The sequence below is a fragment of the Cupressus sempervirens genome, chromosome 8, assembly GCF_028749045.1.
Source record: "Cupressus sempervirens isolate cs-2001-9-10 chromosome 8, ASM2874904v1, whole genome shotgun sequence".
Classification (NCBI taxonomy): Eukaryota; Viridiplantae; Streptophyta; class Pinopsida; order Cupressales; family Cupressaceae; genus Cupressus; species Cupressus sempervirens.
Window position 1 is genome coordinate 161,103,493 of NC_143125.1, and position 23,801 is coordinate 161,127,293.

General features: G+C 33.6%; 1 protein-coding gene across 1 annotated transcript in view; it reads right to left on the reverse strand.

The window, feature by feature from the left end:
• Positions 1-14,099: 14,099 nt before the first annotated feature.
• Positions 14,100-23,801, reverse strand: part of LOC149542061 (pre-rRNA-processing protein esf2-like) — an 80,182-nt gene continuing 70,480 nt past the window's right edge. Inside the window, exons 6-8 of the mRNA XM_089797103.1 lie at positions 14,640-14,795; positions 14,533-14,555; positions 14,100-14,343 (exon numbers count right to left, since the gene is read on the reverse strand). Of these exons, the coding sequence (XP_089653229.1) occupies positions 14,295-14,343; positions 14,533-14,555; positions 14,640-14,795 (228 nt within the window). The 3' untranslated portion in view covers positions 14,100-14,294. The remainder of the gene's footprint in view (positions 14,344-14,532; positions 14,556-14,639; positions 14,796-23,801) is intronic.

Genomic DNA, 23,801 nt, shown 5'->3' on the forward strand with positions numbered 1-23,801 from the left:
GTCCATCGTAAGCATTTGAAAATTGGGATTTTTTTTAATTATGAGAATGTCAAATTGGAGGACTTGACCCTAGGAATCCTTATGTATTTTATGATTCTTGAAGTGTTATCTTCCACGTACCCTATGTCCATCCAATCTTCAAACTATTTGATGCCAATAATGGAATCTATGGATCATATGACTTTAGATGCTTCAATGAAGCCAATGACTATTGTCTATTTTTTTTTGAAAAATGAGACATTAGAGGAATTAGCCATAGGGGTCTTCCATGATTCTTGATGGTTTATCTTGAATGGGGCCTTTAGTCATTCTACCTTTAAAACCTTTAATGCTAATGGTTGAATCTAGAGTATATGTATTGGGATGCTTAAGTAAGGTGATGACACTTGTCTCGTTAGCATTGTGGGTAAAAAAGGTAACCCTCCACTCTTCCCCTCATCTTAGTCTTTTGAGGATGATATATTGTTGAATATTTTTCATATAAGGATACATGATTTTCCTAAACATGCTTGTATCTGCCACAATCAAGTTTTGGGTGCTAGATGGGCATATTAGTGATTTAGTTGGTTATCCTTTTTTTTGTTAGCATATTTGGTTCAAATATATGTGTAGTTTGGTGTCTAGTGTCACAACTCGGATGTTTCTTTACAAAAGCTCTTCCTTTTTATCTATTTTTTGTCATTCAACTGTGTTTGATGTTTAGAAGAAATAAAATCGATTAACAAAAGGAACAAGTAGACCTTACATGTTCCATCTAAGTAGCCATAGCTTTACCTATTCCTTTTCCAAACCAATTGTGCATTCCCCTACATAATAGCTATTGGCCATTCAAATTATAATTAACAATATTTAATAGTTTCGTCAAGTAGAATTATTTAAATTGTTGATTTGGTACTATAATGACAATAATAGTTGTTCAAATGAACATAACAAGGTTAGTGAAATGAACGAGTTAAGTGAATCCCACATGTGCCACCTAAGTGGTAAAAAACATAAACAATATATTTTACTAACCACTTTTCGGTCTCATAGATAATCAAGTTTTGTCATCATCATGATGATTAGCAATCAATAATTTAAATAATATATAGTTATATTTAAATAGTGATCATGTAAAATGTCATCATGTTCCCTCAAAATATTAATTATTAATTAATTGTATTTGCTATTTATCCAATCATTATATTAAAAACAAATTAAGAAGAGCATTATACTAGTGGATAGAATTTTTGGGTCCTCTAAATATCTCCAATGCTCATGAAACAATCTGAGATTTCTTGACAACTACAACATCAAAGATCTTGGCAAAAAATTTACTTTTGAATTATATAGTTATATTTTGAATGACATAATGACTTCTTCTAGAATGATACTCTTCCTTAGAAAGAAATTATCATAATTTTGACGCTATGATGATTCTCAAATATAAGTGACCAATGACGCTAGCATGACACCCCTACAACTCTGCTTGAGACACTTTTGACTAGGAGCTATGAATTGATGAGCCCACAAGCGTGGAACCTCACCCCACACTTCACTTGTTCAAAGCTACAATCTCAACGACCTAGTAAAAATGCAAGAAACAAGAGGTGAATCCATTCAAACCACGACAATATATATATACAAAGATAAAATACTAATAATTTATATTATTTAAAATTATATTTATTATTAATGATAATAAATTATTTATATAAATATTAAATCATTATTTAAGATTTTATTGAAAAGATCATTGAAATTATTGTTTAAATTCTGCCAGATAGATTTTTTAAATTAACTGTATAGAAAAACTAAACAAATGAAATAAAAATGAGGCCCACTCTAAGACGGGAACCCATTAAAAATCTTACATACATTAATAGAAAAAATAATCTTTATCAAAGTAACTGCAATATCAGTATGATAAAAATCACAAAAACAAAATCATTTATATTATAACTGAAATATAATTTTGTTATTATCACACATTGTACACCACATAATATCATTGAATCAACATTGCTTCTATTCCGTGTGTTGTGTATTTCTTAAGACATGTTGATTACAAAACATTGTTTCAATATTGATATTTTTAGGCAACGTAAGAGATGAAAGAAATCATTGACCCTCTCTTAAAATGAAGGTTAGTTCTACCTCATACAAGCTCTTATGATTTTGTTTGTACTATGATGAAACTTAACCGTACAATCCAAGAAAACTCAAAAGAAACTAGATTGGAATAGTTTACTTCTATCTTAAAAAGATGATGGATTACCACTGATTGAAACAAATATTAAGTAGAAATCACTTCACAGATAATTATAAAACAAGAAATTGTATGATCTTAGGCCACATGTTAGTGAATTAAATCAAATGTTCAAAAGGAAATATATTTATACACTACGTGGATGCCTCTAACGAAGCTACAATCATGATCATTTTATGGGATCATGATTTGGAAGAAGAAATTGATAATCAGTATCAAATTATTACAGGCTAACATTTTCAATTTCCCCTCAACGTCTAGCCTTGAGTGAGTAGGGTACACATTCAGATCATTTATTTTCTCAAATGAATCCTTCAATGCATCCACCACCCAATGAGGGACCACATGACTATGTCAAATTAATAAATAATAAAAATATTTGAATGGTAAGGCTCCAAGTGTGGATTTCAAGTCAATGTTTTTAAGTTTAATGGATAAAGTGGGTTTGTAAGGAGCCTTTGGAATCTTGTACACTCCCCAATAATCAACACAAAAGCCAGCCAATAATGAAGGAATAGTCAAATCTGTCTCACATCACTTCAATGAGACATAAAATCCAAATATATTAAAAAGTCAGTAGAAATTCAGTTGATAATAATACAACGACAACAGGGATCCCAAACCCATATAATGCTTAACATCTTTCTTGCTGTCCTCACATCTTTAACTTTGAATGAGATAAACAGTTTAGCAAGAACTCTCTTCTATGAATAATCGTCCAAGATATAACACTTCCATATTCAATCATGAAGAGAGGACATCTTCCACCAATTTGTCCTAGGTCACCACAAGCAATGAGGAAAAGGTGTATCCAAGTAAGTCAAATGCGATTCATAATCCATTAACCATTTAGTGACAAGCTTCCCCAGCCCACCACTTGAAAATATAGTCTTAGACAACATCAATAAGGAAAAAATATAGGCTTAGGCAACATCAACAAGGAAGCATGCACTAGTTCAAAAAATTCATTTCAAGGGGGAATGATAAAGTCGCTACACCCCTAGGGAAACCTATAACATGATGAAATAATCCACTAGCAGCGAGGAATGAGCCTCATCTATTAGAGGAGAAGAAGCAACAAGAATTGTTACATTTAAATGATCAAGGAGGGTATTGTACCACTGAGTAGCAGAACTTGCAATCATATGGAGGATGGAGATGCTCAAAAGCAAGATTCCTACTAACAAAATAGCACCTACAATAGAATGGTAGCTCACTTGTCCAATGGTTGAATCCACTTCCTATCCTCCACCATCAAGAGGTTTGGAGATGTCAATATCTACCAAAATCCATGCAAAGGTAGAGTTGTCAATGTTAGACATACAATTTACCATCAAAAAAATTATAGAAGAATTAACAATATATGTGAAGCATTTGTCCAATGTTGGAAGAGATAAAGCAACCTTGCCCAATTAAGCACAATAGAGTTGAAAGAGGGAAACCACAACTTGAGAAAGAGGGAGGGTTCACCCCATCCACTACCAACCATACAAGACCACCTCCACATGCTTTGGAGTCTCAAAGCACTCGATAAAGAAACCCCAAGAACAACAAAAAAGCTCAATAATCAACTTCAATGAGATGCCTCCAATGCTCCATAGCACACATGTGATTTTAGGAGATAAGGCCAAAAGCTATTACATTTGCAAATCAAGGTAAAAATGTAAAATCTTTATTTTCGACCACCTTCTACCCACAAACCATCACTGAGGGGGAAGGATAGGTTTCAAGATTTTCTACATTGAGAATGGTGATTAGACGTACTAGACAGTCCCTTAAGCCGGCTATTGTCCCAAAAGATACTTTCATATCTTCCCCAACCAAACCATCGACCATTAAAAAAAGACCAAGAGAAACCACAATAGATTTAACATGGGCCCATAAATATCCGTAGCAATTACCAAACCCAAATGAAATTCATAGTGAATGAACAATCACAAGAACCAAAGAAGACAAGGGATTCATGGCACCCATGCTGACAACACCATCATAGAGGTGCAACAATGAGATAGTACTAACCACTAGAGGGAAAAGAGCAATGTCATAAATCAAAGTCATTATTATCAAGCTATCTAACTAGCTTATATATCATGTTAAAAGTATGCAACATGACTCAATTATGAATCTAAATTTAAAAGCAAGAATTATACATATTGTAGTTCCATTCAAAATGTATTTTATGACTTATTTGAATCCTGATGTACTAAAAATAGAAACAATGTTGAATCTTTTGACAGTACCCTCCGTACCCATTAAGGCATAACAAAAGGTTAGTATTAATGGTATGTGATTGTTGGGGCAAGGGTCTTCGTTGGTCCTTTCTTTAGGTTTTGGTTGCTTGTTGATTCTTTTGTGTAGTGCATGTCTCAAGTTGAGGGTGTTTTTCTGTAATCCCTTGTATGATTGTTGGGTCTAATGGGCATGGGTTGTCTCCATGTTTGCTTGTCCATTTTTTGTCAAGGTACTTCATGTTGGAAGCATTCTTCGATAAATCTATTGTTTTTAGTTTGTGATTGGTTTAGGGTCCCTTAAAACCCTATTTTTGCAATAATAAAAAACATTATTGATAATGTTGTCCTACATTTTGTCACCACAAAATGCAGGTAACAATACAAAACTTTTTTAACCTAGTTTCTCATTTCTTTGAGTTTAGTTCGCTATTTAATTGGTTAGTATTGATCAACTCTAATTTATATAATGAATCTTTTTACTAAAGGCTTTCGTCAAGTCTTTTTGTTTTTTGTTTGTCGAGTCTATGCTTGACTTTTGAGAAAGTCATTTTTCTCATTTTTGAGTGTGTTTGTTGGTTTTTAGTCTTTTGGTTTTGTTCAAGTTAGCGCTTTCAATTTTCCCTTCAATTTGATCTATGTTAGGGCTTAATCAGAGTTGGCAATCAAAATATATGACCAAATTAGTGCCCAAAAAGTGGACCTTTGCAACTACACGAATTTAAAATATCAAGTTATATTTTTAAGTTGACATTCACTTTTTGAAAAATATAACATGAATTCATTTTATGTTATTTTTTTTTAGGTTACTTTATCATTTTGATTTTTCACTTAAAGTAACTATATTGCACTTTATGTTATATTTTTTAATTGAGTTACTTTTTAATTTTTCACGTAAGTGACTATGTTAACTATATAGTTCAATTTTTTATTTTTTTTAAATCAATTGTTCTAGTTAAATGTTGTTTTTTAAATAATATTTGCACATTATATTTTAAATATGATAGTGTAAATATTATTTATGACTTATTTAAGTAATATTTCATCAAAAATTAAATTGACATGTGCTTAATTCATCACTTAGTTGTGCAAAACATGTCTACAAGTGCATTTTAATTAAAAATATGTCATTGCATCTAAAAAGTGATATTTTGAATGAAAATGCATAAAAAAGATGCAAATGCATATTGTTAAAACATGCAATCACACCTAAAAGGTGAGATATGCAGATTGCAAAAATATGCAAAGACACAAAAAAGGTGCATTTTGCTTTAAAAGAACATGCATATGCATCTTGGAAACCCGCTTTTGACCAAAATGCATATTTTTAAAACATGTCAATGTACCCAAAATGTGTGTTTGGGCAAAAAGAAGCTAAGAGATATTTTTAAAACCTGTATATGCATCTTTAAAGTCTGTTTTGCTCATAACACATGCATTTACATCCCAAAAACCTGTTTTTGAATATTCAAGGGCAAAAAACTTGATGTTTTCTTCCTCCAAGAGTGCATTTTTCATCAAAATGCTTAGGTTTGCTCATATATTGGCTTGAAATCCATCACAAGAGGGGGTTTTTTTAGTTTTAATGCATATATGTACATTTTTGGGTCATGATTTTGCATATCCAAAACAAAAATGACTCATATTTTTGCATTTTTGAGCCACATTTTTTTTTAAAACGCCCAGAATTGGGGCAGTTTTGATCACATTTTGGCTCAAATAGAAGTCGTCTTGAGGTTTTGATCCATATATATATATATATATATATATACTATTGAAGAACACGTTTTTGCCATTAGATATTTAAAAACTTCATTTCATGTCTTTTTTTGTTGAGAACGCCCAAAAATTTGGGTTTTTAATCTGCTTTTATGCATTTTGAAGCCACGCTTTTGCATTTGGATCCTTGTATTAGCATTTGGGAAAGTCATTTTTGCATGCACAAGTCAAAAAAGATTCAAAAACATGCTTTTTTGCCACATTTTTGCAAAAATGACCCGTATTTTTGCATTAAAAAACCACGTTTTTTGTTATTAAAAAAATTCAAAAAATGGCATTTCAGCCCATACATTTGGATCAAGAGGGGTCGCTTTTGAGTTTTAATGCATGCCATTGCCTTTGGAGACCACGTTTTGGCATTCTCGTGTCAAATTTGACTCTTCATTGCTTATTAATATTTGTTAAATGCAAGTACGAAAGAAGTCAAAAAGTTGTTTGAAGATCTAGATTCGAGGGAGAAATGGTCTTCAAAATCTATAAATCTTGTTATTTTGGCTCATAACCTCCAAGTAAGTGGACATTTTTTAACTTGCTCATCAATTCATGCTTATCTTGTTATTTCCATGCATATTATGGCTTGTTATTGCACATTTGTCCAAATGTATACCATGTAAGGTGCAAATTATCTTTAAATAGAATGAAAAAATTCATTTTTAAGTGTTTGGAATTTCCCCAAATTCCAAATTGCCCTTGAAAGCAACATGCTTCTTGACATGTTTGAGTATAAAACCAAAGGCATGTGTTTGTCTTGTGCTAGTTTTCATTGTTTGTTTGTTTGCTTTCTCATTTTTCTTCTTCTGGAAGAAATCCTAAGAACTTGAGCACGTTTCATTTCACTCCACCTTCCACCTCTTTGTGTACGTGCATTGTTTCATTTCATATTTTTCATTACATGCCAAGGCACATTGCATCCATTCCTTTCATATGCAATTACACTTCAAGAGCAAATACATGTAATTTCACTTTCCATGTCATGACCCACTGCATCTCATTCTCCACATGCAATTACATATAATCCCATTCTCCATCCACAATTACATGTAATCTCATCTTCCACATGCGATTACATGTAATCTCACCCTCCATCTGCACTTACATGTAATCTCATCCTTCTTTCCCATTTACATGCATTTCCATCCTTTGAACCTAATTGCATGTTCGCATCAAGACACAATTATGTGTAATCCACTTTATGTGTAATGACATCCAGAGAACCCATTTTTGACTTAAGGTGACACTTTTAAAGTCAAATGTTCGCATCAAGTCACAATTACATGTAATCCATTTTACGTGTAATGACATCAAGAGAACCCAATTTTGACTTAACTTCACACTTTTAAAGTCAAATGTTCGCATCAAGTCACAATTAAATGTAATTCACTTTACATGTAATGACATCCAGAGAACCCATTTTTGACTTAAGGTCACACTTTTAAAGTTAAATTTTATCATTTGCATGCATTCATATGCATCCCAAGTTGCATTCTTGTTTATACCCACAAAAACCCATCATTGCCCCAATGCAATCCATCTTTCCAAATCTAACTTTGGCCATTTCTATCCAAATACATATGTTTTCTGATTCATTTCCAGCCATCATGTGTTCCATAAGTATATAATCCATATTTTGAATACCTCTCCCTCATGGATTCGTCGTTGTAACACAAATCCCAAAGTTCTCAAAGATTCAATCCCATTGAAACTTTCATGTTGTAGAAAGTCAAGATGTGTCAGGATTCCTATAAAGAATGAAGACATCAAATAAATAAGGTGTGCTTCAAATCAAAGAAGTGGTAATTCTTTTGGTCTCCATTTTCCCAATGGTTGTCTGAGAACTGGAGTTCATGATGGAATGTGCCAAGCACTTCACTTCAAAAATAAATAAAAATTAAAGGTATTGATGGAAAGTTATTCCGATTTTACATCCGAACATTGTCAAGAAGGTTTTCAAAGTGTCAGAGATTTCGGAATGTGTCAATCTACAAAGTAGAATTCACGACAACTTGAGCTAGAAAAGCTTGATCGCATCAAGTTTTCAAATGACAACGGACAACTCATCAAAGAGAGTCAAAGGCTATCAAAAGACACAACACCATGGTTACCAAGGTAAATGTAGTGGTACAAAGTACATGAACTCCTGATCTTGTGATCATCCGAAATAGCACCACCAACTAAAAGGCCCTTCAGAACAATCCCTAAGATTGTTTCATTTCTCTTGTCTTTCTTCTTATTTCATGTTTGTAATTGAAGAGGATGTATTACATGAAAATGTGTAATAACATGTAATATGATTTACATGTTTAATGACATGTAATCCAATAATTTATCACCTAGTTTGACCGAGTCAAAATTCATTGAGTTGCTCCCACTTTTTCCCTCATCTTTTTCTCAACTTTGTTGCCTATATAAAGGGTTGCCCCCTCATTGTAAAAATCACTTTTGTTGTATGCAAGAAAGCTCTGTCAAACTTGTGCAAGCATAACTTTGATTGTGTAGTACCAATCTGGGAGAAAAGTGAATAGAAGAAGCAATTGGATTTGAAGCTTAGATTGGAAGCAATTGTGATAGAGAAAATTATAAGCTTCAACTGTGATTTGTGTCTATTATCTTTAATTCATGTTATTATTATGTGTTCAATAATTGAGCGTAGTGAATTAAGAAGCAATCGGAGCCAAAGCTTTGAGTGAGAGCGATTGTGGTAATTCATAGACTAAAAGCTTTGACTGTAGCTTGTATTACCATCTTAAACTCATGAAAAATAGTTAGAATTCTCTACTTCTGGAAGTCTTTGTGCCCCAATGGTAGAGGTTATTCTTATAGAATAGATTAAAACAGGACTTAGAGCAAAACTGGTACACTTTCAACTAGCCTTTGAGTTAGTGTTAATTTATCAATATCACCATTTACAACTTTAAGATAGAAGTGAAGTTGAAGTTTCGTCTTATCCATTACTCACTCCACAGATAAGTAGATTCTTTCCTAAAAGCTAAGAGGAAATAATATTGGTAACACCCCTTACAAAATCTCTCAACTGCTTGCTTACCTTGAGTTGATCCAAGGAATGGTGAGAAGGGGAAGCCTTCCCTTTAAGTTAGGAGAGACTCTGCCTCACATGTTGTGGCTAGTCATCCTATTTTGCGACTGGATTTTACCCAAAACTGTCAGTTGCAAAATATCCACCCAAAAAACACAACGTTAAAGAACAAGCAAGAATATAAATAGATACAAAATAATATATTATATCAATTTGTATAAGCATTAAAAGAGATTTATGATTGTTTATCCTCTAACAACATTTATAGTATGATCTTTGTTCTTAATTTGTGCATAAATAATACCCTTATATATTTGAATCTATGCAATATTTGTCTTTTCCTTGGTTGAGTATATAACATATATTGATGTATTTGATATTCCTAATGTGCGTTTGGAAAGTGTTCAAACTCTTGAATAATTATGCAGCCATTCTAAAAATGAAACAAGTACCATGAGATATTAGACCAAAAAAAAAAAATCCATGAAAATAAATCAAAGTAAAGCACATCTACAACCAAAATACCAAACACAAACAAACATGGGAAGGTCTAAGGCACTAATAAATGTAGAAAGTATGTTAAACACTTAAATACTGAATCTAACTTCAAAAACATGTGCATGCTCATAGTTTCATTTGAATTGTCTTTTTGTGAATTATTTGAAATGCAAATGTAGTATGTGTAAATAATATTAATACAAGATAAAATAGTGAGCAATAATATACATGAATACAAAATAATAGATTATATCACTTTGTGTTAGTAGAGCTTTAAAAGTATCGTTTGTTATCTCCTAATTTATGCTATGAGATTTGTTAATAATGTATGTCTAAATGCTACCAATAAAGCTTTATGTCTCTACATTGTTTTTAGTTTCTTCATTTATGTGTCATTTATATTGATACAGTAGGTTTCAAAAGGACTTAAAACAAGTATCACAAGATATATGACAAAGAAGAGGACTTACCAAATCAAATTATAATAAGACATGTCTACAACTGAAGTATCAAGCAAAAATAAGCACAACCAGCGAAAAAAACTAGAAACAAAAGGGTTCTAAGCGATCCAACCCTATAAATATATATGATACCTTACAAGAATGATAGGAATGTCAAAACAATTCCAAAATGTTTAAGGCTCATTGACTACAAGGTAACCTTCATATAGATGTAAGGTTTGGCCTTCCACATACAATTTGCATTGATAGGTGCGATGACATGAACAAGTCATAGAAGTGGAATCTAATATGGTGTGATGTGGTACTAAGGTCATATATGTCATGTTTACCATAAAAAGGTTTTATATATCAAATTTAATAGGTAAAATCAAGTTATCAAGAATACAAAGTTCCATAGGGAGAGGATCTAGTACTTGAACGCATTCGAATGATTGTGATAGAAGTTGTTGATTTAATATCCATACTAACTGATATAAGACCTTAAGTCATTGAATCAATATCCAATTTTTTTTGATAATATTGCGCCAATAGTAGTGACCTTAAAGTTGTTAATTCTATTATAACTACCCACAATTGGATGAAATGTACCTTTGCTTGTGAAAAACAATCAATGATGTGATGTCACATCAGCTGCACAAAGTATGGATGTCCCTTTTCCACAATCATTGGTCTCACTTTTTTTAGGTCGTTTTGGACATTTGGCAAAAAACATGTTGATGCGGCATCATATTTGATGATGTAGCTCTAAGAACTCTAATTACAAGCAAGAGACTTTCCATGTAAGCTGCTGTAAACAATTGCGAGTGATCTGAAATTTCCACATACAATTTGGTGCTCAACTACCAGGTCCTCTACCCTAAAATGAAATAAATAGCCTAACATGAGATTGTGACACCAGAACATTTCTAGGGGTCTAGGAGCCACACACTTAGGTGTTGTGGTAATATGACATAGTGAGTATAACCTTAAACAGGGATGAGCACATCTCATGGTGAAATATGTCACAAATAAATTATTTACAAGATCGCAACTAAATTCATAGCATATTATGTGTGTGTACCTTTCTCTATGTTTGTCTACACCCAATTGATGGAGTCACGTGTCAATTAAAACTAGATATATCATTATTAAATTGAATATTTCTAAAGCTCATAATCAACTTGAAATATTTTTCCGTCTTATAATCAAATGAAAGTAAAAAGACCAGATTATTTAAAATTTTACTTACCTCCTTTTCTAATAAAATATGCCAGTGCAACAGCTCTGAGAAAGGAAACGAGAAGGTGATGAAATAGAACATTTGGTCCAAGCTGATAGGTAGTTCATATATTCTTGAAATCACGCAACATACAGCAAGAAGATGAACCCAGGTGAAAAGGTACAGAATGACGTAGTAGTTGAAAAACAATTTTCTGGTACTACCATGAAAACAAAAGCAATGATAGTAGTGTTAGCATATTATGTACATGAAGGTTTCACGAATCTGGACTGAGGGAGTGAGACAGCATGGAGGAGTTGCCTATAATAAGTCTCGATTTCTCTAAATATTGTGTGCAGATTTTTGTGCTATAAATGTCAAATAAGACAATAAAGATGTTGCCAAACATCTATATGCAAAAGTAAGTATTATGAGTGCTGGGAGGTTGTTTAATGTTTGAGAAGAATAAAAGATGTATATTGAAGAGAATCAATGTACAACAAGAGCATCCAGATGAGACCTTGGCAATCATTTTATAGAAGCGTTGTGTGGAAGAGTTATTGTTTTGTAAGAAGCTCCAAGTAGTCTCAAAAGGAAAGGTTATCTAGGGTGCCCCTTAGAACATTTAAAAATAAAGATGATGTCCAAGTTATTAAGCAAACTGTTGTAGAGGTGGCAGTAGCTACATATAATTAAGGGAACTCTTTGATACAGAAATTGATAAGCAACAGTTCACCTAGACCTAAGGAGAGAGGAAGGAAGATATCAAAGAGGAGTACTGTGGAGATTGTATTAGAAATCAAATTGCAGATTGGACAAGTGATAAGAAAAGCACAACTAGTTTTTGGTCAAGGTGAACAGGTGGCAGCAGATTTAAAACCCATTGTAGTAGTGTTAGGTGAAAAAAAAGACAGTAGGGGAGTTGAATGAAGAATGCCAAGATGAGATGCCAAAAAAAGTGTATTACCAAGAGGTGAGCTAGAAAGGAGCACCTTTGAGCATTTCATGTTTAAAGATAAGCACTGAATGGAAAAATGGAGAAGATTTTGATGAAGGCAAACTGATAATAATCATAATGGGTCATAAAGGATGGGGTGGGGATTAAAGAGGGAAACAAGGGAGCGGAGAAGACCAGTAGGAGGAGGTCAAGTTGTCTGAATTAAGATCCGCATGGGAAATGGAAGGGAGACACCAAAATTGGAAAAAGAAGACAAGATATATCCTAGCAAAAAGTCAGAGGATGCAAAGGAAAATATTTCTTCTAATGTACTTGAAGTCATTGATAGAACATGCTCAAGTTTGTATGCATTCCAGATGAGCGGTTCTACCACTTAGCTCTGTTTTGGGAGCAGCATGCACACAAACATCTTAACCATTTTGTTTGATGCAAAAGCATTTGAGTCCATACACACTTGCATCACCCACAAACAAAACATGATTCATGATTGAATTAGTTGTGTGCAGTGTTTTTCATAAAAATGGCATAAAAAGGATGAGTAAAAAGATCAAATGATTGTTTGAACTAAATTGGGTCACAACCCTTTTCGGCAACCTACTTCAATTCAACTTGTTGCATCTTCACCAAAAGGTTACATCTTTAGTACCCACCATTCAACTTCAATAGCAAACCATGTTGTCACTTCAACAAAAATAAATTCAATGGATATAACTTTCCCATACAAACTTAAATTGTGATGCCTTCATATACATTGCATAATTTTTAATGAGGAACATTAGCATGTAGGCACAACACTTCTCACTCCAGCAATATCCCAACCTCAAGAACACAGGAATGACTTTGACAACAAAATTGAAAATGACAACTAGAAGATATGACCTATGACAAACAATTCTCAGTCTTTTGTGCATATCAACTTATTTAATGTGTCTAGCCTACCAAAACGAGTCCCATGCTGAGGGGTGCTGGCTTTTACAGGCCATCAAAGGATTATTAACAGCAGACAAACAGAACAGATGCTTACTTTAACAAGCAATTTATTGTTGTTTCAATCCGGCCTGTGACGTTTTGGCAGAAAATGGCAAGGCTACTAGGTTAAGGCAATTGTTTAGTTGAACCACTACCTAGACTGCATCAAAGTTTCCAATCGGTACATTTATCTCCATGTAACATCCCCGTCTTCCAATGGACATGCTCGTCAAAGTTCCTATCAGTAGATTATTGCTCCATGCAACATCCCTTTCTTCCAATGTAGATAACACGTAGATAAAGACTCAAGTACAATACTGAAGCCATTTTTTTTTTCTTGTGACCTCTAAGTTCCTCTGACAGCAAGAAATGGAAGACGCAAAGATCAACCAATTCAAATACTAGAGTACTCCCATATTTTTTTTATTTCTAGGCTTTAAATTTTTCTCACAGCAAGCAGGGTGTTTTGCTTCAACATATTGTTCACTGCTTTTGTAATGCAGTACTTTTCTATGCTAAACCAAAAACAGGTTTATTATATTAATATAGATTTCTTTAGCTTCAATTAAAAAAGAAAAAGCTGGTTAAAGAGGTAGTCTATTTCATGAGCAAAAGTGTACAGCCAATGTTAGTGATAAGGGAGGAGCTTTAATACAAACCTATATTCATGTCAATCATTTTTTTATTCAATAGAAAGAATATGTAAATCGTCAAAAAACTAAACAATTCTTTAAAGCAGATTCTTTATATTAACCTGACTGGCTTGTATTGTACATGAATTGAATAAAGTTTTACCCTCAAAAGTTCAAATAATAATTGAGCTTTTCTGTTTATACCCTTCAAGGTGTACTTCCAAGATATCTGTTCAGTTATTGAAGAATATGCCGTGCAACAAATAGCAAGGTTTGCCAACTGTCAATTTCATTGAATAGTCATGTAAATCTTCTCTAGATCATCAAAACTGAAAGACCTGTTTAAATCATGCTCCCAAGTTAGCTTATGCCTAGATTGTAAGGGCAGGTTATTCCACTCTTGCCATTGGAGTGGGATTATTCTAGTAGGTGCCAGTAAATATCTTGGCACAAGGGGAGTAATGATGGTTATAAATGACTACTGCAATGTCAATCATACACTATTAATGCAAATATAATTCCTTTACCATGAAGATGATCCTCCAAATACCTGCATAGATGAGGAACATACGTCATAATTTGTAAGTTAAAACGATTTTTTTAAACCTTCTCAGAATTGGGATATAGAAAGTACCCCAGCCAAAACTTCTTTTGAAAGCCTTGATGAAGAATGAGTGCTTGCATCGGAAATAGACTTCTTCTGTGGAAAAAATCGAATGACCCTTGGCTCTACATCATTTGTCTTTGAATTCTGAGCTGTACCTGATCCTTCTGCCTCTCTCTTTTGCTTCTGCAAAACAATATTAATTTCAAAGGAAGATCAGATGTCAAGAAGAGACATACTGAGAAGAAAGTTCATTTGTATTGTTTGAGAAAATCTGAAAATATATTTCCCCGTAAAAAGGCCAAGCAACACCTACTGCACAAATTATAATTCCGCTCATTTTCTTCTTTTATGTGTGTGTGCATCTTCAAAAAGTTTTGAGTATTCTGTCGCAGTCTTACGAGTTTACTGTATCAGCAAAAGCTAAAACAATAATGTCCCTTACAAGGAATTGAAAGCTACCATAATAGTCCTTTAGTTTTCATTCTTTACTGACTAGTATAACTTATTGACTAGTATAATTCGTGTATATAATTTTAAAAAGCTCCAGATTTTTAGGTGTAAACTAAATACTATATATGTAGCATTGTCCAAAAGGATTAGGTATTCTGAGGTGGTCTTACAAGTTTAAAATGTGTACATAATTCATTTTTGTTGTATTTCATGACTCACTCCTGTTAATTTGTTTTATGGTTTTCGAAACAAAGAGGCAGCAAAAGGGCACAATTAATAATGTCCTGTACAGGGAATTGAAAGCTAACATAATAGCCTTTTAGTCTCCATTCTTTATTTACTAGCGAAACTTAACGAGTATACAATATGAAAACACTTCTAATTTTTCAGTGTAAATTAAATACTATATAGGTATGGCATGCTTAGTGCTAAAACTCTGCATTATTAACATCAGTTCATAAACTAGCAGTTGCACGCTTTTGTGCTTGCAATGATAAGCCAATAGGTGCTCAATAATAAAATTAGTTTTTAAAATATAATCTTATGTGAAAAATTATATGTTTAATAATTTTCAATTTAGATAACATAATATTTACTAAAATCTTTTAAATAGATTATTTTTATTTTTTAAATTCGATTTATCAAATATGAAAAAAAATCATTTAAAAAATTCCCATCAAAAAATCTATTATGAAAAATTAATAGTAGAAATATAAAAAAATAATATGAAAAATAGCATTCTAACAAATATTCTACTGACTAAATAAATTATAGAAACTAAAAAAATAATATTTAAAGAAAAAACTAAACAAATATTAAAAATTAAATTAAAATAATTTAAAAACTAGAACCTAAATCAATTTTAAAAATCAAAAGTTAAATAAATAGAGATCACAACATGAACTAATGTGGAGATCACAAGTAACTATTTTTTAAATAAATAGGAAAAGAAAAACAATAGTTAAAAGTGGAGATTTAAATTATTATATGACTAAAAAAAGAAAAAAATGGCAAGCAGAGCAGGCATTAATGTGAAAAATGTGAATTACATGCTTGAAGACCTGAAACCACAAAACCCTAGACAAAAGGAGATATCGCAGGGGAGAAATTGCACTAGTGCAATCCCTTTCAATAATAATCACCACGCAAAGGCCGATTTTGTTGCAGTAACAACGAATCCGTTTTCGATTCTAGATGAGCAGAATGATCTGGAGCAATTAGATACGAACCAGATCAATTGAAGGGCCACTTCAGCAGAGACTCCGACAAACACTACAAAAAGGATTGGGATCTAGACTTTGACAAAAACGGTTGAGAATGCAGGACCCGAGGTAATTCGGACTCAAAACAGGTCTCTTTGCCCTACTCCAATTCGAGAAAGACTAGGAACCCTCTGTTTAAATCCCATATTCCTTATTATGAATCCCCCAATCCTCTGTACTCTCTGGGTTTGTGTATTAGCCGCCCTATCATTTGCTCTACGGTAAGCCTAGATAATCAAATCAGGTTTTTCAATCTCACTAAATATGCAGATCACAATAAAAATTCTCTATTTTCTCAACAAATAGGGTTTCGACCTAATGCCTTCACAATTTTCCCAAATCCTCACAAAACTCGTCCTGGGAAGACAGAGATCACAAATATCAACTCTCCCTTAGCTTCACCTCATTCTTATATCCCTCCCCACCGTCGACATTCTTTTTCCAAATCCCCCGCCCATCTTGTCTCACAGCCTCTTTCGTCTAGCAAACCCTACTCAATCAATTCTAGGGAAAAAGTCCTCATTATTAGTAACCAAGATAGAAAAGACCGTTGGAAGGAATGCCAAAGTGTTGGTATATTTGCCTTTTAGAACAGGCCAAAATCTGAAATGATCCATCTCATTGATTGGCTACAGGAATTCTACAGAACTCAGGTAAGTATCTCTCACCATTCTGATAGATTACTTTACATCCATTGTATAGATAAAAATGTTAAAAAAGACTTTCTTTTTGTTTTTGTCTGTTACCTTAAAAGATTTCTTGTGAAATTTTTTGAGTGGATACCGGATTGTAAGGAATAAATGCTAAATTTCTTGATTCCAAACTGGATTTCTCTTCACTCCCTTCCACTTCAATCCCTTCCACTGGAACTAATGCATATAGAAATTATTAGGAAAATAGGACTCTTAATTGGTGATTTAATTGGAATAGATGCATCATTTATCTATTGCAATAATATCAAACTTCTAATCAATTGCAAGGCTAATAATATGGACTTCAAACGGATCAAAGTAATTACAAACAGAGCTATATATAATTTAAACTATCACAGATTTGAAGGCAAAATCTCATAAATAATTAGACTAGACAACGAAAGAAAAATCTCCTTCAAAAACTTGCAATTAACTGCAGATCTTAAAAATACATTCCCTATGATGAACAGAAGGAACCAAAGAGAATATCAGAGGGATTCTATATGTGAGAAAGGTCACTTAGACTTGTCAGCATACAGCAGGGAAAGCAGAGCCAGCATTTGAGAGTGATGTAGTTAGAAAAAATAAGACAACATTGACAAATCCACTGACAAAGATCAGAAGTAGCTTGCCCCCAATGTCCAAAAAAGAACAGAAGAAAACAGTAGAGATGTCACAGGAGGCTAAAAAGAAAGATCCCCAAAGCAAAGTAAAAGGAAAATTCTTAATGTCAGAAATTAGCAAAGATATTATTGAATTACCAAATACAAAGGATGGTAAAAGAATCAGTCCTATTTCAAAAATACAAACTGTTGATGTAAATCAAAGCCCCAAAGAACCCAGCAAAGGAAAAAAGAAACTTACTCAAGAATTGGCTAGCATAATGTGACAAGGCATAGTTATCAGCAGCAAAAAATTCAAGAAAAGATCAAAAAAAGTTAAAAAGGACAAGGATACAAGACTAATAAATGGAGAGAAAAAATTAGTAGGAAAAAAGGCGAAACCTCAAGATAAAAAGTCATGGTGCAAAATGGTCAATAGTATTGAAGAAATAGAAAACAACCTTCTATTTTCAGATGAAGTTCCAGAATAGGGAAAGCTTAAGGATATAAAAGAGGATTTGGTAACCCCGCAGAAACAGGTAGCAGATCCTATGAAGGAAATCAGATTTACTAGCAAAGAGATAATCAACAAGTTCTCCAAATTCTGGCAGACTCCATCCTCAGGAACAGAATCATCTGATCTTAATTTCAGTGATCATAAGGTAAAGGGAAGGGACCAAAGCAAGAGAAAAAGAACCTTAACACAAGAATTTCAAGATTTTTTAAACGACTTGGCAAAGGATGAAGACTCGGAAAGGGTAATCTCAGATGAGACTGAAAAAGATAACTTGGAACGATTAACGAAGGAACTTATTCAAGTATTTAGCTTTGAGAATACAAATCAAAGCAGTGAAATACAGAAAGAGGATCTATTGCAGCAAGTTTTGAAACTGGGTGGAGACAACTATACTACTGAAGACTTAAAAAGAGATCCATTAATCATTGAGGATGAAGACAAAAATAATAAAGCTTTACAACTAACGGAAGATTTACCAATGACAGCCCAAGGGGATGACCTTGAAGAGAATGGCATCAAGAAGGTACCAACTTCAGATGATAAACTCATAAAGGATCAGAGATTAATCGCAAAACAAATATTACAAGAACTGGTAAATGAAGATAAAGATGAAAAAGAAGGAAACCAATCCGAAATTACTTTGAATGTGTAGGAGAATATAGAGCAACTGGGTATTCAGATGAACCAAGAGGGGATAATTTCTCCCAAATATGGTAAAATGAAAACTAAAAGAGGCAAGAAATATCTTAAGGAACTCAGAGAAGCGGATGGGCGGGCAAAAGAGCAGTAAAAAATCAACTAGTTACTTAATCCAGGGAAGGGGAAGATCCTTCCGAAAGAAGTATGAAGATTACTACTTGGAATGCTAGGGGCTTAAATGCCCCTAGCAAAAAACAATTATTAAAGCATAACTTAAAACAATTTGAATCAGAAATCATTATACTACAAGAAACAAAATTAAATTAGGAAGAAGGATCCAAGCTAGAAAAAAAGTTAGGTAGCTGGAATGTTAACCTACATGAATCTAGAGGAGCCTCAGGAGGTTTAGGTGTGATTTGGAATCCCAAGAAAGTTACTTTAAATATATTAAAATCAACTAATTCTTGGATGAGCAGCAGAGTCAAAAACATCAAAACTAACCTACAATTCATTTTAGTAAACATTTATGGCCCAATCTACAACACTGATAAAAAACACTTATGGGATGAAATTAGTATATTTATCAATAATCATAGTAACAAACTTATCCTCATAGATGGTGATTTCAACACGTATAAATAAAGATGAAAAATATGGCAGCTCCCAACAAACTTCTCAAGCATCAAAAGATTTTAAAAACTAGTTTGATCTTAACAACCTACTCGATATCCCGCTTAATAATGGGAAGTTCAAGTGGAATAATAAAAGGAAAGATTTTTCTTATATAGCTGAAAAATTGGATAGATTTTTTCTCAAAGGTGAACTGCTTGATTTAAATTTCAATATCCAATCCTCAATTCTTCCAATAATAGGTTCAAACCACTACCCTATTTGTATTGAATTCTTCGAATCCCATAAACCTATCAGAAATCCTTTCAAGTGCAAAAAAATGTCTAAACTCATTAAAAAATGGTGGAGTCAAGGTAATTTTAAAGGTTCTAAAATGTATATTTTTGTCTCCAAAATGAAAATGCTTAAAGAAAACATACTTAAGTGGAACAAGGAACACCTTAATAATATATTTAAAGAAAAATTTGAGATTGAGGAAAGATTAAAAGAACTACACTTAGAAGTAATCAGAAAAGGGGATGGATAACAATAGCTTTTCTCTAGAAAAAGAATTACTTGCCAAACAGGGAAACGTTTTGGCCAAAGAAGAAGTCTTTTGGAGACAAAAGTCGAGAAAAATGGCTAGCAAAAGGAGATTGATATACGAAATTCTTTCATAATTCTACCCTGCATAATAGAGCTCAAAGTAAAATATTAAAAACCAAAGATTCATGTGGGACTATTGCTGAAAACCTAGACAAAATTGCTGAGATCTTTGTGAGTCACTTTCAAAACTTACTAAACAGTTATGATAGCTTGAATGGGGCAGCTCAAGCAAAAATGCTCGAAGCCATACCTAAGTTGGTTACCTTAGAAGATAACAAAGCTTTAAACAAACCTATCTCCTTGGAAGAAGTTCAATTGGCATTATTCAGCATGAACCCTGACAAATCTCCTGGTCCAGACGAATTCCAAACCTTCTATCAAAAATGCTGGGACATTATCGATGTTGACCTTTGGAAAGCAATTGAAGCATCACGAAATGGAGGATTGCTGCTGTCTGAAATCAACTACACCTTTCTCACCCTGATTCCAAAAAAAAGATGATCCTCAAAAATCCCGAGGACTTCAAACCTATAGCTCTTTGGAAAACTATTTATAAAATCTTATCTAAAATTTTAGCAAAGACTTAAATTGATTCTTCCCAAGATTATATCAGAAGAATAAACTGGCTTTGTTCCTAGTAGATCGATCCTAGATGGTATTCTTATCATTCAAGAAACGCATTATTCTGCCAATAAAAATAAAGTGCCAAGCATGTCCATGAAACTGGATATCCAAAAAGCATATGATATGGTTGACTAGAGGTTCTTATGCAAAACTTTAAAAAGCCTTTGGTTTCTCGCACCAATGGATTAACTTCATCTCTCAATGCATCTCTACTACAAAAATTTCAGTCCTCATTAATGGGACCCCCAAAGGTTTCTTTGATACCTCAAGAGGTATTAGATAGGAAGACCCTCTATCACGGTTCCTATATATTATAATAGCAGAGGCTTTTGGGAGAGCAATTACAAAGGCTCACAATGAGGGGAAAATAAATGGAATTGTTGTTACTAAAAATATCCCCAATATCACCCACCAACGATACATAGATGATACCATTTTGCCGAGTGAAAGTACTACGAAAGAGGCTCTAAACATCAAGTCTATCATTCAGCAGTACATGGAAGCATCAGGTCAAAAAGTAAATTTTGCAAAATCTGAATTTTTTTCATCAATACCAAACCTGAAATGGAAGTGCAAATTTGTAGCATTATGGGGTACAAAAGAGGCATGTTTCCTTGTAAGTACTTAGGAATCGAGTTAGAAAAAGGGAGTAAATCTACTAAGGCATGGCAAAATACTCTGGATAGATTAGATGCCAGGATAGGAGGATGGAAAGATAAATGGCTCACAAAAGTTGGTAAAGTAACCAAGATTAGATCTATGTTGTCTGCCCTCCCAACCTATCTGCTTTCTTGCCTTCCTTTATCTAAACATATTAATAAGAAGTTTGAAGTAAAACTTAGAAATTTCCTTTGGAATGATTGTGATAACTCAGAAAAATTGGCCCTCATAAGATGGGATAATATATGTAAGCCAAAGGAGTTAGGAGGTCTAGGTATTAAAAATTTAAATTGGACAACTGAAGCATTAGGGGCGAATCTCACCTAGCGCCTTTTTGCAGAAAGGACACATAAATGGGCTAAAACTATGTATAACAAGTATCTAAATGCAGCTGACCCTTATTCCATCTTTAGAATGAGAACTCTCCCCAAAGGATTCGAAAGTTGGAATTTTATTGTCAAAAGTCGCACCCTTATTAGCAAATATTTTACTTGGGATGTAGGAAAGGGTGATGAAGCTTTATTTTGGTAAGACTTGTGGGATGGGTATCCTCCAGTAGATAGCATGGGGATCCCAGAATTCATCAAAAAGAAATTAGTCAAATCTTGGGGATTCAAGCTCTGTGACTATAAAACCAAAAAAATAATCAATGGAATCACTAGGTGGGAATGGAAAACTATGGACAATATAGAATTGGAACCTACAGCAAAAAAGGTATATGAAAAAATAATCCAGAGCAGGAAAATCAAGCAATTAGAAAGAACCGACAATCTTATATGGGCTACATCAAATGATGTCAGGTACAGTGTCAAAAATCGTTATAGAGCTCTCATTAACTCCCAAAGATGGGATGAAGTGGAAATCCCACTAAAACTCTGATGGGACTCGTCCTGTTTGCCAAAGGTAGGTTTCTTTTTATGGATGGCATTTCAGAATAGGATTCTTACAACCGACAAAATCCGCAAGTTGGGTTTTGAGGGCCCATAAGATGTGTGCTCTATAAACAAGATAACGAAGATACTGATCACATCTTATACAGATGTATATATACACAAAAATGTTGGGAGTGGCTCAGAAAAATGTTGGGCTGGAACGCACTTATGCTAGCATCCCTAGTTGACTTTATTAAAGACTGGCCAACAAATATTTGTAAAGGTGTCTATAGTAGAATATGGAATATTTGTCCATCAATCCTCATGTGGGAAGTATGGAAAGAAAGGAATAGAAAAATATTCCGTGACCAGGATATGCACCCAAATGAGATTATTAAAAAAATTGAGGCATGTATGGCTGAGACTTTAAACTCTTACCTCAAGAATAACCAACAAGAACAAGGATCTTTTTCGAGATGGGATGGTTCATTGAAAAAGAACTGGAAAAATCTCATCAATCCTCCTCTTACATACAAAAAGAGGAATAAAGAAGCTAGGGAAAATTGTAGATGGACCCCTCCCCCCCTCCCCCCACCGATAGGGTGAACCAAGTTGAATTTTGACGGAGCATCTAGAGGCAATCCAGGATCCGCTGGAATTAGATGTATCACTAATAATGAGTCGGGCAAACGGATTGCCAAAAGGGCCAAACCCATAGAGCCTACCACTAACAATCTGGCCGAACCAGAAGCATTGCAAAAAGGCCTCAAACTGTGCCTAAATTTAGGAGTATCTAAGATTATTATTGGAGACTCACAGATTGTACTAAATGCTATAAGGAAAAGATCGACGCCTAATTGGGTCTTAAACTTGAAATTGGAAGAAGTTTTGAATATTCTGGACCATTTCGCTAAGTCTCAGATATGTCATATTTTTCGGGAAGGTAACAAAAAGGAGGATTAGCTGGCAAACAAGGGTGTTGACGGAGAAAATATCTTGGTCTTCAATAATAGTTAGTTTTTATAGTAGGCCCCCGACTCTTATTTAATTTTTAGTGGTCAAGTATAAGCAGTCTAACTAATATAATTTAACAACTCTAACTCTAACCGACAATTCATCCGGATAAGCCAAGTAGTCCCTCTCGGGCATTTTGGTTTCCTTTTAACAGTACTCCCCCCTTCACATTTCCTCCCACCTTAGCCCCTCCTTACTACTCTCATTTTGCGCTTTTCTCTTTATGTTATCAGATCTCCTCATTTACTCTGCAGGTATAGGGGTAAACAAAGAGTTATTTTGGGTCTGTCAGACCGATTTTATAATTAAAAGTATAGTTAATCTAGACATCTTTCATAAAGTGTATTTTCTCAATTATAATGAGAACACTCATATATTAGCAGTCGATTAATCATTAGGAGATCGTTTTATTTCTTCTTTTTCTCTTTGCCCTTTGCTCTTCAGCTTTTGCCTTTTTCTCCCCTTATTTTTCCATCATTTTTGTGACGTTAGCATTGGCGTCACGTAGGTGGCATCTGCTAATATCGGCATTCATCAAGGTGTTTCTAGATCCTTCTCATGCTATATTTTGTTATTTATATCTATTTTTATCCCTGTCACTTTCGACCGGAGCTATTTTCTTACGATGAATACCAATATCTG